General features: G+C 37.1%; 1 protein-coding gene and 1 long non-coding RNA gene across 4 annotated transcripts in view; one reads left to right on the top strand and one right to left on the bottom strand.

Moving 5' to 3' along the window:
• LOC116764198 overlaps positions 1 to 8,046 on the top strand; it is a 54,544-nt gene extending 46,498 nt beyond the window's left edge. Inside the window, exon 3 of the long non-coding RNA XR_004352750.1 lies at positions 7,675 to 8,046. This is a non-coding gene — a long non-coding RNA (uncharacterized LOC116764198). The remainder of the gene's footprint in view (positions 1 to 7,674) is intronic.
• Positions 1 to 18,652, bottom strand: part of PAPOLG (poly(A) polymerase gamma) — a 35,425-nt gene extending 16,773 nt beyond the window's left edge. The window contains exons 1-9 of one of the 3 annotated variants that reach the window (XM_032652557.1): positions 18,398 to 18,652; positions 16,261 to 16,422; positions 14,700 to 14,766; positions 9,943 to 10,024; positions 9,606 to 9,715; positions 8,345 to 8,398; positions 6,132 to 6,243; positions 3,336 to 3,425; positions 45 to 183 (exon numbers count right to left, since the gene is read on the bottom strand). In XM_032652557.1, coding sequence (XP_032508448.1) covers positions 45 to 183; positions 3,336 to 3,425; positions 6,132 to 6,243; positions 8,345 to 8,398; positions 9,606 to 9,715; positions 9,943 to 10,024; positions 14,700 to 14,766; positions 16,261 to 16,422; positions 18,398 to 18,414 — 833 coding nt within the window. In that variant the 5' untranslated portion in view covers positions 18,415 to 18,652. The remainder of the gene's footprint in view (positions 1 to 44; positions 184 to 3,335; positions 3,426 to 6,131; positions 6,244 to 8,344; positions 8,399 to 9,605; positions 9,716 to 9,942; positions 10,025 to 14,699; positions 14,767 to 16,260; positions 16,423 to 18,397) is intronic. The other 2 variants (XM_032652556.1, XM_032652558.1) reach the window with 2 other exon arrangements.
• Positions 18,653 to 19,060: the final 408 nt, after the last annotated feature.

Here is a 19,060-nt window from a genome sequence, read left to right as displayed (position 1 = left end):
GGCAGAGGTTAGTAAGTAGTGAAAATATGCATATGAATACTTACCACTTGGAAAAAACTAAGAAGAACTTATGAACTAAAGTGGAAGCTGCTGCATTTGGATATAATTGGCAAGTTCTTGCAACTAGCATTGCCCAGGAGACACCACCAAGGAATCCCAACATGTTGGAATAAATACCACGTCCTAGAAAATTAATACAGTTGTTAATTATTGTTAGGACCTACTATCCATGACATTCAAGTGTAAGGAACAGTATAACTTCCCTCCTAAGATTTGCTTAGAACTTTTCTCCCTTATAGAAACATTAAAATCAACACAGAGACCTTCACGTTAGGCTCACATTCTTATCAATAAACCCTAAGCTGCTCATCTTACCCCCTACTTTGCCCTCCAATACAGACATCTCAGTTCCCTGCCTCAGTTCTGACTGTCCAACTGGGCTCTACTGATATGACATTGGAATTTCCCACCTTTCAATATCTGTGGTTCAGAGAGAAATGAAAGGGAGGAGGAAAGATATTCAGAGGGTCCACAAGTAGGGAAGAAAAACTTTTCAACAGTACACTAGTTCCCCCTTATCTGTGGAGGAAACGTTCCAAGACCTCCAGTGGATGCCTGAAACATGGGATGGTACTGATATTTATGATAAAGTTTAATTTATAAATTAGGCACAGTAAGAAATTAACAACAATTATTAAAATAGAACAATTATAACAATGTACTATAATAAAAGTTATGTGAATATGGCCTCTTTTTGTCTCAAAATATCTTATTGTACACATTTAATGCCCTTTCCATCTTAACTGAGTACTTATCACTGTGGTTATAACGTTTTAAAATTTTATTTATTTATTTATTTATTTTTGGCCGTGTTGGGTCTTTGGGGCTTTCTCTAGTTGCAGTGAGTGGGGGCTACTCTTTGTTGCGGTGCATGCTTCTCATCGCGGTGGCTTCTCTTGTTGCGGAGCATGGGCTCTAGGCGCATGGGCTTCAGTAGTTGTGGCACGCAGGCTCAGTAGTTGTGGCACATGGGCTTGCTCTGTGGCATGTGGGATCTTCCTGGATCAGGGCTTGAACCCGTGTCCCCTGCACTGGCAGGCAGATTCTTGACCACTGCGCCACCAGGGAAGTCCCATGGCCATAACTTACGCAGTTTCACAGAGGTGAGACAGCAAAACTAGCACGTATTTCTTTTTCTTCCTTTACAATTTCATGATAGAAGATTCGTTCTTATGTAAATCTTAGCAACCTCGACCTATGGTTTTTTTCCTTCCTTAAGTTGATAATTTTCACCTTTTCACTTAAAGGAAGCACTTTACAGGCTTCTCTTTGGCAAATCCAAGTTGCCAGCATCACTACTCTTGCACTTTGGGCCCATTAACAAGTTAAATAAGGGTTACTTGAACACAAGTACTGCAATACCATCTCTGTCCCAGGCAGGACAGCAAGAGATTTCATCACACTACTCAGAACAGCATGCAATTTAAAATTTATGAATTGTTTATTTCTGAAATTTTCCATTTAATATTTTCAGACTGCAGTTGACTGCAGGTAATTGAAACTGCAGAAAGCAAAATGGCAGATAAGGGGGGACTACCCTAATCATGTTGTTGGGCATTTAAAAATTCAACTGTAAAGTTGGGGACTGACTTCAGTATTGTGCAAAAATTTGTATATCTCTCCATAAAGTACAATACACCATTGATATTACTCATTTTCTTGAATGATTGTTTCTTTTTTTTGAATGTTTCTTACAGCAATCTATAAAGCATTACCATATTTCATCAAAACTAAGATGTCCTCAGTTATTATATAATATAGATGATTTTATGTCCCATTAAGAGAAAAAAATACAAAATATCATTTCAGTTACGTTAAATGTGAAAAACATGCATCTAATAATTGACAAAACATGGTATTTAATCTATAAGGAAAAACAAATTGTTCATGATGCCCCTTTACTGCAGATTACTTTACCCTGACTACAAAATATAATTGAGCCCAAGGACAAATTCTACTTGCTTAAGGTCTTTTTAGATGTGTACTGTCCTATATGGTAGCCACAAGTTACATGTGCCTATATATAGTATTTTTTTGGTAACTTTATTGAGCTTTATTGAGCTATCATTCACATACCATAAGATTCATCAATTAAGTATAAAATTCAATGGGTTTTTTTATTCTATTCACAGAGTTGTGCAATCATTACTTTAATCAACTCTGGAACATTTTCATCACCCCAAAAAGAAAACTTTAACAGTCACACACCTCTTATTTCCCCCAAGTCTTCCCAGACCTGGGCAACCACTAAATCCACTTTCTACCTCTATAGATATGCCTACTCTGAACATTTCACATAAATGGAATTATACAATATGCAGACTGGCTTCTTTCACTTAACATAATGGTTTCAATGTTCATCTATGTTGTAACATGTATCAATATTTCACTCCTTTTAACTGCCATATAATATTCCACATTATGAATATACCACATTTTGTGGTCGTTTCCACTTTGACATTATTAATAATGCTATGAACATCTGTGTAAAAGTTTTTGTGAGGACCTATGTTTTCACTTCTTTTAGATATTTTTTAATTTTAATTAAAATTAAATAAAATTTAAGTTCACTTCCTCAGGTGAACATTTCAAGTGCTCAACGGCCATATGGTTACTGTATTGGACAGCACAGATATGAAATACTTCCATCATCACAGAAGGTTTGATTGGAAAGCACTGTTTCAGATTGTAAAACCTGGTGCCAGAAGTGCAGCACAGCTTAAATGTAGTTACAAATAATACAAAATGTGCTGTGCCAGCTCAGGGCTGGGTCTTTTATGAACCACATCCTATATATATATAAACTAGTACAGTTCAAGGCTTTATAAAAAGAGTGTTGGAAGGTAAAAACAAAAGGTTAAAACTATCACAGTAGGTTCTTCATTTAGTACATTTACTGAACACCTGCTATACACCAGCCTCTCTGCTGGTAATGGGGAGACAGAGATGATGAGATGGTCCTGTCCATAGACAGCTCGAACACAAGTAAGGGTTTTACTCTTCAAGTTCTAACTCATTCTGACTCCCTGGCTGCAACCCAAGATGTAAAGTCAGGGGCTTTTAGTTTTCACCCATAGGAGAAGAAGGTAAAGTCACACATCAGAGCACTGGTAAGCATCACACGTGAAAAAGAAATAGCTTCTCCAAAGCTTACTGCACCTCAATCCCCCAAGGTATCAACAGGTTCAGGAATTCCCATATGTGCTTCTACCATGAGCAACTGAAAATTATAATTTTATAATGCAAACGTAAAATAAAAGACTTGGGATACTTACGTTTTGCCCATAGTTTGACTGCTCTTAGGGTGAGTCTGAAAGTTTCTTTATTTGGCACTAAATGCAAAATTTCATCAGTAACTCTACACCCTGAAAAACATAAAGCATTCATTTTTCATTATGCAACAAATTCCAGTTAATTCAAATGTCCTTCTAACTTTGACTCTCAAATGCTAAAAATATCAAAGATACTAAAATATGAGGTTTAATTTCTTTATGTACTTTAAATGTAGCTCTTATATAAGAGAAATCACTTTGCTTATAAAGAATTAAAAAGCACATGCGTTATACAATCCAATATTAAAATAAGAAATGAGTCTGAATATCTTTTTAGCTTTTTCCCACCTTTGGCTTTACTGTTAATCAAATGCCTCCAACTTATAAAACTGTTATTGCTTTAATGCAAACCTTATCCACAAATACTGTGATTTACTGTTGCACTCTGGAAATACAGCAAAATGCAATGATTAAGTTAAACAAAATATTGGGTTGGCCAAAAAATTCATTTAGGTTTTTCCATAGCAGCTTATGGAAAAACCTGAATGAACTTTTTGGCCAATCCAATATAAACCAGTGGTTCACAAAGTGTGGTCAGTGGACTGCTGGGAATCTATTAGTTCAAATCTATTTCTATAATATTAATGCTTTCTTTGCCTGTTTCACTGTGTTAACATTTGCACTCATGGTGCCAAACCAGTGGTGGGTAAAACTGCTGGTATCTTAGCAGTGAATCAAAGCCATGGCAACAAACTGAAATAGTAGACAATATTATCTTCACCACAAATTTGCAGTTAGAAAACAGGAAAGGAACGTGTGTGATGTTTGAACATTTTCAAGGTAAGCTGAACTATCTGTTTTTTTCAAGGAACACCAGTTTTACTTGAAAGAATGATTGACAAGACAACTACAGTTATTCATACTTGGGTATTTAGCAGACAGTTCCTAAAAAATGAACAAAGTGAGCTCCTCACTTCTAGGAAAACAAATGACAAAATTTGTTACCAATAATAAAACTTGAAGTTTCAAGTAAAAATTAGAATTTTGGACAACTGGTATCTGCTAGTGTGAGCTTGACAGCTTTCCAAGACTTAGACTTTTCTAATGAGATTGGTGGTGACGTTAATGAATGTGAGTTTTTAAAAAATTATTTTATAATGAAATGTGTGTTAACATTTAGATGATCCAAATAACTTTGTGAGCCAGTATTTTCTAAATGACTAAGGCATGATAGGACAAAATCATGCATGGGTAAAAGATCCATTCAAAGAATAAGACAGACCAATAGATTTTAATGCAACAGAGTACAAAAAGTTAACTGATATAGTTTTAGGTTTGATATTCTAATTAACACTTTAAAAAGATCACTTTTATTCAGCAAAAAAGGGAACAACTACTGATATATGCTACAAACATGGATAAACCGCACAAACATTATGCTAAGTGAAAGAAGCCAGACACAAAAGACCACATATTACATGACCCCAATTGTATGAAATGGCAAATCTATAGAGATAGAAAGTAGATTAGTGGTTGCCTGGGATTGGAGGTTAGAAAAAGGAATGATTGCAAATGGGTATGAGGGATCGTTTGAGAATGACGAAAATGTTCTAAAATCGGATTGTGGTGCACAACTCTGTGAATATACTAAGACTACTGAATTGTACACCTAAAAAGGATGGATTTTATGGTATGCAATTACTCCTCAATAAAGCTGTTGAAAAGAAAAAATTGGGCCTCCCTGGTGGTCCAGTGGTTAAGAATCCACCTGCCAATGCAGGGGACATGGGTTTGAGCCCTGGTCCAGGAAGATCCCACATGCCGCAGAGCAACTAAGCCTGTGCGCCACAACTACTGAGCCTGTGAGCCACAACTACTGAACCCGCGTGCCACAACTACTGAAGCCCATGCGCCTAGAGCCCGTGCTCTGCAACAAGAGAAGCCACCGCAATGAGAAGCCCGTGTACCGCAATGAAGAGTAGCCCCCGCTCGCCACAACCAGAGAAAAGCCTGCGCGCAGCAATAAAGACCCAACACAGCAAAAAATAAATAAAATTTTAAAAGAAAAATAAATAAATAAAAAAATAAAAAGAGGCTTCCACCAGAAAGAAGATTATTAAAAAAAAAAAAAAAAAAAGGAAATTGTCATCAGTCAAGTTTTGGTGTAGTATTAAAGAATACCCACAATTATCAGAAAAGGCTATGAAAATGCTTCCTTTTCCAATTACATATCTTTAAGAGGCCAGACTTCTTCCTATACTTCAATCAAAACAAAATTTTACAAGAGATTGGCTGCAAAAGCAGATATGAGAACCTAGCTGTGTTCTATTAAGTCAAATATTAAAGAGTTGCAAAAATGCAAAAAAATAAAAAAGCCATTCTCACACAAAAATATATTTATATTCACTTATAATGGGTTTACTATTGTTATTTTAAAATGAACTAATAATTAAACACCTTAAAAATTTCTCAGTTTTTATTTCTAATATGATAAATTGATAAATATAACTCACATAAACAGAAGATCTTGGGGGGGGGTTGTCCTCAAAAAATGTTTAGAGTATAAAAGGGTCCTGAGACCAGGAAGTTTGAGGACCACTGCTATAAACATAAACATTTCAAGTAAATTTGTGTTTTAAGATGCTTAAATGTGATCAGATTACTTGTATAAAGAAAATTACATCATTTTTAACTGAGTTTGTCTAATTCTTAAAACGTCTATTAATAGTTTTGCAAAAAGATCTCTATTCATCTAATTGTTTTCAAGTAGGTACCTGAGATTTCTCTTTAGAAGCTTACCATTTAGGCTGCGAATACACCTTATATCAAGGCTTCTCAGTCGAGAGTCGTCTCTTAGATCTAAATTATCTGATATGGTTTGTATTGACAGTCTTGCAAAGACTAGATCAATCTTTGGAAAGATGAAAAAAAAAGAGAGAGAGAGAGAGAGAAATATTACTTTTTCTCCTTTTAGTCCATTCTTTCCCCTTCCCACCTCAAAAATGTAAAAAGTTCTAATTATTAGTTTGGGAAGTTCTACCAAAACTTCCAAAGGCCTATGCAGGTAATATCACATTGGAAAATCACTGCAAAGTTTTGGGAGAATAAATTTCAAATTAAGAGAAAGCATTTTAATTTTGCCAATCATTAAAAAAAAATCAAAACCTTGTAAGTGAATTTCTAGATAAAGATGGCAGATCCAACACATTTATTCACTCCCTCTTGAAACCCCACTAAAATACCAGCAAAATTTTGTTTTGTTTTTTTGTTTTAGTTTTATTTTGTTTTTAAAGGCATAACCCACTAAGTCAAAGAGAACAGAAGGAGACAATGGTAAAAACCATGAAATCTGGAAAGCAGATGGACAAATGGTAACAGACTCAGCAGATCTAAGGAAGCAGAGATAAAACATATTATATCTGGGAAATAAGGACAGGAGGCTGTAAATAAGTTCTTAAATAAAAAGGAACATTTAGAGAATAAAAAAGTATTCTTAGAAATTAAAAATATGATGGCAGGGCTTCCCTGGTGGCGCAGTGGTTGAGAGTCCGCCTGCCGATGCAGGGGACATGGGTTTGTGCCCCGGTCCGGGAAGATCCCACATGCCGCGGAGCGGCTGGGCCCGTGAGCCATGGCCGCTGAGTCTGTGCATCCGGAGCCTGTGCTCCGCAACGGGAGAGGCCACACAGTGAGAGGCCCGCGTACCGCAAAAATAAATAAATAAAAATTAATTTTAAAAAAAATGATGGCAGAAATGGCAAACAAGAGAACATTTAGAAGATGAGAAAACCCCAAAAAAGCAGAACAAAAATTTGAAGATGTAGTTATAAGTGGGAAGGAAGTAAAACAAAAAAAACCAAAAAAACACGGCAGTCCTGGGGATCCAACATACAAATGTTAGGAGTTCCAGAAAGAGGACAGAAAACAAAGGCGGGCAACACAATTGAATTCAATACAATTTCCAAGAACTGAAGGACAGGTATTTCCAAACTGAAAGAACTACTTGAGTGCCTTAGCACATTTGGTTGAAAAGACACATACCAAAACAAAGTGTATTACCATAAATTTTACAACTATGAAGACCAGGGAAAAAAGAAGAAAATCACACAAGTGGCCAAAAAGGCAAAATAGGTCACATAAAAACGATGAGTAACCAAATTGGCCTCACACTCCTCAACAGAGTGTGGAAGCTAGAAGACAATGAAGCAAGGCCTTCAAAATTCTGAGAAACATTATTTCCCACCTAGAAGTCTATGCTTAGCCAAACTATCAATTTGGTGTGAGAACAAAATAAAGATATTTGTAAACATTCAAGATCTCAAAAATATGTGCTCTTTTTCAGGAAGCTGGTGGATGAGTGCCACTAAAATGAAAGTAAGTCAAGAAAGAAGAAAACTCAAGAGAGAAGCAAAAGGAAATCCCAGGATGAGAGAAGAAAGGTGTCAGAATGACAGCTGTTTATCAGTCATGGAGAACAATCAGTGTGGATTAGAAGAAGTGAGAAGAATCAGTGAGATATTTTTTCAAGACGATAATGACAGGACACCTGAGAAATCCGAATCTATTTAGCGGAGATTTAGACAACTAGGAGAGACTGAATTTGAATTAGTCAAAGTATAAACATCAAGCAAATAAAACCCAAAACATTAACTCCCAAGAAAACAAAAGACACACAGCAAAGAATGGTAACCTAGTACGTTTTGTGCTCAGTTTTGAACATTACTTATAAGACCATAATAATATAAACACTGAATACTGCTCCAACTAAAACTATAATAATATAATTATTTTAGGAGATTATGGGAATGAGAAGGATGTGTATAAACATCTTGGGGGTAGGGATGGAGGCTGGTTCCTTTTCCATGGTGAGGAAGGACTCACCATGACTAGAGTATTTGATTCCTTAAAATTTGTGCCTGTGTAAGTCTGATTTTTAAACTATAAAACAAACAAACAAACCCATATAGGTTAAATAATTCAATTATAAAGTCAGAAAAATATTTAACACTTACTTCAATTCCATCAAATTCAAATTTTATAACAGGCACAAAGGCATCTTCTACAGCCTACAATAAAAGAAAACAATTATAACAAATAAGGTGTAATCCTTTATCCTTCCCAAATGCCAATAACATGAATACTTTTTCTCCCAATTTTTATTTTAACTCAGTAGGAAAACTGAAAATTTTCTTAGTTTCTCATTCTACCTAAGCAAGCACTTCTACTTTGTGACTGTGTTGTTTAAGATACGCAAAATGTCCATGACAGTAGTTACCTAACATATTATCCTTCTAAAAATATTCATCAGAAACTGGCAGGCAGAACTGCTATCATCTGGGTATTTACTATTTGTTGAACTTAGCTGAAAACTGATTATTTACAAAAAGCACGAGTGTTAGATATTAAAATATCAGATCCCATGACTAATCTATCAAAAAAAATCTATATCATTTGGATTTAGTAGAAACGTTTCTCTGAGCCTTCTTTAATCCCCCAACCTAACAATTTTTTTTTTCTTTTTTGTAAATTTTTTGGCCCCACTGCCATGTGTGGATCTTAGTTCTCTGACCAGGGATGAAACCCTCGCCCCCTGCACTGGTAGCTTGGCATCCTAATCACTGGACCACCAGGGAATTCCCCAACCTAACAAATTCTTAATCTCCTTCTCCATTCCCAGACACCCAAATAACACAAATCTTCTGAGCTTCGCCTTATCCAAGCACTTGAGATTGCATTAAAACTACCTGTTTGTTTAGTACCCCCAAGTCCCTCCCTCACATAAACTATCTTGTTCGCTCTTGTATTTGTGGGACTAAGGCCAGTATCTGATGAATCACTGGTGCTAAAATTTTATTTGCTGAGTGAATGGCTAGATATACACACATAAAGAGTTACTAGTTGAACCTTATACATAATGAGCCATTTGCTGTGCACCAACCATTTATCAGATATTATAGTAAATGATTTATGTAAATTATCTCATCAATCCTCCAAAAAACTTTATAAGAATGTTATCACTAGATCTTCATTTGATAGCTAAGGAAACTGAGACTCAGAGAGAATAGGTAACTTGACCAAAATCCACAAGCTAATATGTGGTAGATTCTAGATTCAACACAGGTGTGTGTAACTAAAAAGCCCATGTTTTTAGTCATTACTGTTATTTTAACAAGATACAGCAACTTCTTAAGAAATACATCAACCATCATAAGCCCTAGCTTTTACAGTTATCTGTTAACAAATTCAAAATATTAAATATGAGAGGACACTTACTCTTAAGTTTCTAATGCCATCTTGATGTTTCAATTTTTCAAAAAAAGACTGAAAAAAATCAGATCTCTCCACATGTCTTGGAGCAACACAAAGTGCATCAATGTCAGCTCCTGCAAAACAAAGTATTTATTATCAAGAACAGCATATTGAATATGTATTACATTTCTGTATACACAAACATAAGTACAGAAGAAACTATGTAAGATGAGTATAGGAAATAATATAGTACTCTAGTAGTGAGATAATGGGAATTTTTTCCTCTGTATTTTCTAATTATGAACAACAAATAAGTTTGTTATTGAAAGTTCTTATCAGTAAAACATAGAAAAGCAATTACCTTTGGTGTGTACTCCAAGCCTATAGGAGCCAAAGGTGAAAATTTTTCCACCAACAGTAGCCACAACAGAAGGTGGGAGATTCTAAAATAAAATAAAAAAAATTTTAAGGCATTCAATTGTTCAAATTATTTAGCATTAAAATTGTCTAAATGCTCTAATATATGTTGACAAGGATGTGGAGAAAAGGGAACCTTTGTAGACTACTGGTGGGAATGTATATTGGTGCAACCACTGTAGAAAACAGTAGTAAGGTTCCTAAAAAAACACTAAAAACAGAACTACCAGGGACTTCCCTGGTGGTGCAGTGGTTAAGACTCCACACTCCCAATGCAGGGGGCCTGGGTTTGATCCCTGGTCAGGGAACTAGATTCCACATGCATGCCGCAACTAAGAGTTTGCATGCCGCAACTAAGGAGCCCATGCATCGCAACTAAGGAGCCAGCAAGCCACAATTAAGGAGCCTTTGAGCCACAGCTAAGGAGCCCACCTGCCGCAACTAAGACCCGGCACAACCAAATAATAAATAAATAATTAAAAAAAAAAAAGAACTACCACATGATCCAGCAATTACACTCCTGGGTATATATCCAAAGAAAATGAAAACATTAATTTGAAAAGAGAGATGCACCCTAATGTTCATAGCAGCATTATTTACAATAGCCGAGACACGGAAGCAAACTAAGTGTCCATCAACAGATGAATGGATAAAGATGCGGTATATATACAGAATGGAATATTAGCCATAAAAAAGAATAAAATTTTGGCGTTTGCAACAACATGGATGGACTTCGAGGGTATTATGCTTAGTGAAATAAGTCAGACAGAGAAAGACAAACACTGTATGATATCACTGACACGTAGAATCTAAAAAATAAAACAAACTAGTGAATATAACAAAAAAGAAACAGACTCACAAATACAGAGAACTAACTAGTGGTCACTAGTGGGGAGAGGGAAAGGGAGAGGGACATGATAGGGGTAGGGAATTAAGAGGTACAAACTACTATGTATAAAATAAATAAGCTACGAGGATACACCGTATAGCACAGGGAATATAGCCAATATTTTATAATAACTATAAGTGGAGTACATAACCTTTAAAAATTGAGAATCACTATGTTGTACACCTGAAATTTATATAATATTGTAAATAAACTATACCTCAATTTTTAAAAATTGCCTAAATGCTACTGATATGTACTACATTTGTCAAGTTTGGTGACCTGACATTTGTAAAAGTACTTCAGAGCTTTTTTGATTGCAGCTGAAGTAATGAAGGTATTCCCAGAGGAAAGACAAGACAAATTTGTGTCCAGTATACATGCACACATCTCTATCTTAAGAAAAATATTTTTTATCACTTGACCCTACCTGTCCCCCCAAATTACCTGATTTGGCTCCATCACTCTTAATAGTCACCAAGGAACTTGCAACTACCAAATTAATGCACTTTCAGCTCTCTACAGTTATCATACTATCTCCCCTTTAGTTTTTGTGACAGATATGCTTAACTTATTGATTCTAGCTCTGTAATATTTCTGCAAGAAAGTGGGGTAATTCTTGACATGATCTCCTTATGAGACCTAATCTAACAACTTTAATTAACATATTTTTGGTTGTACCAGAATTACAATGCTACTTTTCACCTCTCTCTAGAGCCAATTCTAACTGCCCATCAGATATTTTCACTCAGACTTTCTGATCCACTTCAGTATACAGGCCTGAAACCTAGCAAAAAATTCTTCCTATGATAAACCAGGTATACCTCCTGATTTCTCCTGATTTCTCTATTTTTGTTCCTTATTTTCCTTACTGCCCATACCTATAAGTCATTATTATTCTTCCTGGCTTACCAATTCTTAGGTTATATCCCTCACATGTCACTTCCTCCCCACCCACTCCCATTCTGTGCTATTTAACAGTATCATAAGTTACCCTCTTGCCATTAGTCTTTATTTCTTACTCCATTTTGTTAAAAATTCACTGGCTGGTGTTCTTAAATTAACTCTATTACATAACTCTTCTGCTCAAAACTTGCCAATGCATTCTTCTACAGATACTGATCCTTGGATCCCAAGGACTTCCACAGTATGCTCTTAAGGATCTTTCTTGCCTTGTCTCCTAATATTCCCTTCTGAAGCTCCAACTGCCAACATGTTACATAACCTAGTCTCCTTTCCATTGCATTTGCCATTTTCCTTCTCTCAAATGCTTGCCATTCTCTCTGGGTATCTCAATACCATCTATTTTCCAAAGGTCACTTCAAGTTCCACCTCCCTCACGAAGCTTTCTTTGATTATCCATCTTGTAACAAGCTCCTTTTTCCCCCTGTGCTCCTCTACTGTTATTATCTTTAACCACTTTTATACTACATTTATTGACTTCTTTTATTCTGTGTATGTTAGTTCCATCTCTTCAACTATATTTGAATTCCTTGAAGGTGAGAACTATGTCTACTACTTCTATTTCCCCAAAATGCCCAGTCCAAGTTCCAGAGAGTAATATCTGCTAATGAACTTGACTAAAAGTATCTGCATAACAGGACATTATGTTTGTTATTTTCTCTGTTTAACGGACATGTTTCAAGAGTACCACAAATAACAGCTAGAAAGAGTTTATAAAATTATTGATGACTAACATGAATCAAAAAGATAGAGAAGCCCCTTTTAGTTTACCTTCCTACTTTGAAAAGCATGATTTCTTCTTGATTTATGAGAAAGTGATAAACTGAATCACAGAGTAAAGTATTTTCCCCACAAACCACAGTATTTAACTAAAATGATTTGACTTGGAGTTCTGGACTGTTTAAACTTTAAATATTCCAACTGTGTGTAGAATACTAAAATGATCTTTGATCTAACTCAAATCCTTCAGATATTTTTCAAACTAAAATATGCATAAATGAAAGGGAATTATAATTAAAAAAGACCAATCACCTTATCTATGCAAATAAAGATGTTAAAACCAATTAAAAATTTTAAAATGATTACATATTTTATTTTCTTTGCTTAAAAAATGCCAAACAAAAAAAAAAAAAAAAAAAAAAAAAAAATGCCAAACTGGCAAAGCCTCAAATTTTTAACAATGGTTTTATGCCTAGAAATTAAATGGAAACCAGTTACTGGTCTTTGCAGATTAAAGCACTGATGTGAATGAAATGAGGGAAAAAGCAATTTAAATAATTAAAAACAAAAAAGCCTTTTGACCTTGGAACAGATTCTACTGGATTTTTCTTTTAGGTGCAAAAAACCACACAGTAAGAAAATTAGTTAGGTGTATCTCTCAATAAAGTAATCTAGCCTCTTTTGTGAATAGTTTAACACTTGACTTCCCTTGATGTATCCTAGAATATGGATGGGAGCAAAGACCTCAGCACAACCACATCAGCTGACATAAAGACCACACAAGAAGTCATAAAGCTTGATACTCTGATTTTAAAATAATTCTAGCAAGTTGTGTATCTGGTTTGCATACCCACAGCAATTATGGGCTGACATTTATTCAATCCCTGAGCTCTGTCCTGAGGTTGCACAGGTGAATAAGACAGGTTTATTTCTTAAGGAGTTGATCAGCTAGTAGCAGAGAAACAAGCATGATTTTTTTTTTTTTATTACTCATGACTAGCATTTCACCTGCTCAGAATTCAACCTAACTGAAAACCTCTACTATTGATAACCCTGCTGTGAGCTCAGAAATGAGCCAGATAGTCATTTGGCAGCAAAAGTAAACAGCGTAAAGACCATTTATTTAAACTCAATGATTGTAGATTAGCACAGTCCCTCATAACCTTATTCAGAGCCCATTTTTTAAAAGAACCAATTTTATATATGTATCATAAGTACAGAAGGAAATAATAAAAGTTGTAAAAGAAAGAATTCTAACAGGTGTTTATCTAATTTCTAAACTGATGCAGATTAATGGGCAGAAAGGGATTTGACAGAGAGAGACACTACTGCTGTGAGCCATTAACTTTCAGCTGAATGCTGTTAAGAGATGGGAAAACTGTAAAAAAAAAAAAAAAAACCCTAAAATTTAAAATACAACAGTTTGAGCCACTTCGTGAAGGGGCAAATAGTATTACCCAGTTGAACATGCCCTACCTCATTTTACTACAGCCAATAAAATAATATTCATAGTGATGATTCCCTGACAAATGAGAATTCAATTATACTCAAAATACTCTAAGAAAGCAATAAAAATGTAATCGATTTTAGAAGAAAAATAGTTAAGCTACCAGAGGGGGGAAAAAGTTGTGTAAGTATAAATTAGGGTTTGCAAACTCCTATGTCTTATGGGCCAGGCAGGAATGCAAATGACGAAAGTATACACATAAGAAACACAGAAACTGATAACTGACGGTTGCTGTGTCAGAGAGAGCAGGGAGTGATGGGGACCATGAAGCACTGAAGGGGAGGAGCCCAATTCCATTCAAGCCTCTTCCTGCCTTGCACAAAGGAAGGCCCAGTGCTGCCAGACCTGGTATCTCACAAGAAGTCTGAAATCTGGCTTTTAAAGTAAAATCTCAGTATTTAAATTTTGATCTACTACATGTGAGTCAAGCAAGATATTTATGTGAACTCCAGTCAGACACTGGCTACCTCTGGGGTAAATCCTCACTTATTTAGGACTCAATATCTACACCAATTAATTTCCAAGTATATTAAAAAGTTTTAATGTATTTCTGATTATTCTCAACTCTGCATCTTACTACCAGGACATAATGAAACTATGAATTCAATTTAGTTTAGAGTCTTACCTTACTCTCACTGACCTCAGAAATCCATTCTTTCACTAAATTGTTCAGTTTACCAAGAACAACCAGCCTATAATAAAAAATAACATGCTTTAGATGAAAACAAACACACACCAAAAACAAACTATTTTAAAAAGTAATTAAACATATAGGCAGTACCTTTGTGTTGGTGCTAGAGTAAAAGCATACTATACACGTGCTAATGCTATCACATCTGTTGACACATGGCACATCTCTTTGGCATTCTTAGGTTCCTAAGAGTTCCAAAGAGACGATAAATGTGATTGATAGTATTTTGGTCTTTGAGCTATTTTCAAAATTCAAAAAGCCTAATAAAAAAATCAAAATTACCTTCAATAAAGCTGCAGAGGCCAACTGAACTGTCAACTTTCTTGGCCTTACTATGGAATAAAATCAATTCAGTGTGGTGATAATAGAGGTTAGCATTCTCTCACTGACAGTTATGAGTTTTTGGATAATAAAAACAGGTAAATAATTTATTGGCTAATTTTTATAAAATTTACTTAATAAAAGCAATTTGATATTAAAACAAACTTGCAACCAATGGCATATCCAAATCCAGATTTAAGAAAAAAAAGAAGAAAGATAGAAGAGTTTAGGCATCTCAAAGATAACACATGAAAAACTGAATTCCTGATCTGTCTGAACCTGCTTCTCCTTCAGCCTTCCCCAGGTAATGGAATCCCATCCTTCGAGATGCTGAGACCAAAAATCTTGGCATCGTCCTTGACCCCTCCCCTCCCACCCCCTCACATTCCATAGTCATTAAACCACCCTACTTTTAAAATACATCCAGAATTCTACTACTTCTTATCACTTCCACTGCCATCCCTAGTTCTGGCCAACATCATGTTTTTCCTTGGGTTATTATAATAGCCTCCTAACTAGTTTCCCTGCTTCTGCCTTTGACCCCCTTTCAGACTATGCTCGGTAAAGCAGCCAGAGTGACTATGTTAAACATGAGTAAATCATGTCAATCTTTTGCTCAAAACCCTAATAGCTTCCCATCTCACTCAGAGTAAAAGCCAAAACTGTTATAAATGGCTTTCAAGGTCCTAAGTGACCTTTCCTTCCAAGCTCCTTCCCACCTCATTTACTTTAAGCCCACATTTCCCTTCTTATTCACTCTGCTTCACATACCTAGGCTACCCTGCTGTCTATTTCTTAAATATACCAGGTACACTCCCACCTCAAGCCTTCCGCCTAGAATGCTCTTCCCTCATATCCACATAACTCCTCTCTCACCTTTAAAATTTCCCTCAAATGTCAATGAGGCCTTCCCTGACAACCTCCTCTCCCAGCTTCATTCTTCTCAGCAGAACTTGTCATGTGTAACACTGTATTTATTTTACTTACTTGGCTAATTGTTAGTTTCCTCCTCTAACCTTCAACTAAAATATAAACTCCAGGAGGGCCAAGTTTTCTCTTCATTTTGTCATTTTTATATCCCTAGGCAGGGACATAATTGGTACTTGATATATGTTGATAGAATTAATGATTAAAGAATGTACTATAAAATATTTTGCATTGTTAAGTGACATACCTGTGGTTCAATTCTTCCTCGTCTTCAAATACTCCAAATGGTTTCATGGCATCAATTAATTTCTGTGTGTAAATATGATCAATTTCTTTTGGACATGCCAAACTAATTGGAGAGGTGATTCCATAATGCTTTTGTTGACGCTGGCTGTCCAGCACAGTGTTTCTGTTCAAGAAAAATGAAACAGCAGAAAAAATTTAAAGTACCATATACTGATACATTAAATCTCTCAATCCACTCATTACTTTAGCTACCTTAAAAGTTTAGTAAGTACTAATGGTTGCAGCCCCGCTTTTTTTTTAAACGAAAAAAGGATATTTTGTGCTTATGTTGATGAAGGACTATTCATACTGCTTCAAGCTTTCATGGTTAGGATGTCTTTTCAAGCCAAAAGCAGCCTGTGTTGGCAACAGGACAGCTGTACCAACACCACTCAGCTCAAATGCAAAGAGCCTGAATGGGAGCTGGGCCAGGGCCACCTCCACTACACACCCTGCAGACTTAAGTCAAGTACCATCTACAGTCAGTCTTTGAAAAGCAGTCAGCCACTTGAAAGAAAGCTCTAAGTAAAAAAAATGCTCCCCCCAAGAAACAAAAACATCCCATTAGCAGGTCCTAGTGAAATAGTCTAGCTTTTAAAAAGAAATCACAACTAGATTTGTTCCCGAAGCATACATTAACATTCCTTGCTTGCATCAGAGTTTATAGTCCTAACATTCTGTCACTCTAGTTAATTGTTTTCTTCATTGTCTAAGTGAAGTCTATGACACCAGCTACCTTGGGCCCCACTTTCTTATCTCTATGCTGAAAAAGTTGACTATCAAGGTCCCTACTAGCACTGAAATTCCAAATCCATTATTCTGAACCTCCCTCATCTAGACAGGAAAACAAGGCAAGCAACAGAATTCCACATTCCCTTCCACTCATCAATTCCACTTATAAGTAAACACCCTTGGAGCAAGTCTAGTACAAGTGTACAAGGAGACATGTACAAAAATGTTCACTGCCACACTGTAACATTAAAAAACAAACAAAAAAAACTTAGAAATGACCTAAAACAATCACTAACAGGAAAAGGACTAAATTAGGGTGTATCCCTACAATGGAATACAATACAGTAGTACGAATTAATTAGAGCTGAAAATACCATCATGGACAAATCTCAAAGATACTATGTTGTACTAAAGAAGCTGTTGAATGACAAGTGTGATACTAGTTATATAAAGCTTAAAAACAAGTAAAACAATGCCGATTATGGACACATACATATGTAGTAATAGCATAAAAAACATGCAGCAATAAGCATCAAATTTGGAACTGTGGGGAACTCTGGAGAGGGAGGTGGATGGACCAGTGAAGAAGGTAACAGAATCCTTCAGATGTATTCGGTATGCTTGTTTTCTTTTAAATAAAGATATGTGTGTACACACACACACACACACGGAAAGTTATGCTTTGGGAGAGATGGATGGTGGCTACACAAATGATGCTTATGTTATTCTCTGCATTTTTCTTTATGTTTAAATTATTTCCTAATAAACTAAAATGTAAGAAGCTACAACAAAATCTTGCCAAGCACGGACACTGTTTCTGACTTATCAAAGTATGAGCAGGAGGTATAGACCGGCAGATGTACTGTGGATAGGTGGGGAGACCAGGGAGACCATAGTCATTACGAAAGAGAAACCCATGGGCTGGGATAGGTCATTCACTCCAGGAGACGTGGAGACAGCCGGTCAGGAAGGGAGGAGGGGGAGGGAGGGGGATGGTATTTGCGCCAATGCAGACAGGAGCAGAGACCGGCTCAGACAGCGCTGGGGGCAGGAGAGTAACCGACAATTTCTCCCCACGGACACACGCGCCTCTCTACCGCCGCAACCTTGTCTGGGGGCGTCCTCAGAGGTAGGGCAGCCAGGGGCAGATGGGGACTCCTGCAGTCCCCGAGTCTGTGCAGCGGTGGCCAGGTGAGCCGCCGGGTGTAGGGGAGGTGCCCTTGCCAAACGGCCGGGAGAGGGGAAGGAGACCACTGAGAGAGCTCAGGGCACGGCGCGAGGGGCAGGGAACAGAAACGGGTGCCAGGCCGGCCACCCCAGCCCACCCCGTTATGCCTCGCCCCCAACCGCCGGCCCCCACCACTTACGCAGACATCTCTTTCATCGCTTCCTGCGCCTCCCTCACCGGCGAGTCTTTCGCTCTGGGGTCCTGTTCTTGCTCTTCCCTTCTCCTCCTGTCCACTTTCCTCCGCTCGCTTGTAGCTCGCTTGCTCGCTCACTGTCTCACTTACTACGGCCGAGGCATCCAACCGAGTAGTGAAAACACCAGAAAACCGGCTCTATTTATGACAATACAGCGCGGCCGACGCCAATATGGCGCCTCTTCCCAGCCTGCCCCTCGCCCGCTGAGGACCCGCCCCTGAAGGCCTGGACCCGCCTTGACCCCGCCCCCTCTCCCTTTGGGTCCCTGGAGGCTCCGGTGGCCCCGCCCACAGAGGCGCCGGCTGCGGTTGCCGACCCCGGTGTGAAGGAGCGTTTGGTCCCCTCCTTTGTCAGTGGGACTGTCAATCCAGACTAACTGCTTGGAAGGTAATTTGGAACATGTTTTCCTTGTTTCTCTTATTCTCTTATGAAAGCCTATATCATATATTTTTAAAAACTCCACAACCTTGCCTAGCGAATACTATTTTAACTCTTCCATTATACCACACTTTTAATTTAATCGGTTATAGTCATACATAATCTAATTAACCCACTCGTTGAGGAGATTATGTCGTGAAAAGGTCACACCCAGGAACGTGGGACTTTGC

This window comes from Phocoena sinus, chromosome 13 (assembly GCF_008692025.1).
Source record: "Phocoena sinus isolate mPhoSin1 chromosome 13, mPhoSin1.pri, whole genome shotgun sequence".
NCBI classification, from domain to species: domain Eukaryota; kingdom Metazoa; phylum Chordata; class Mammalia; order Artiodactyla; family Phocoenidae; genus Phocoena; species Phocoena sinus.
Note: the sequence above shows the minus strand (reverse complement) of the source record. Positions and strands in the feature narration are given on the sequence as shown.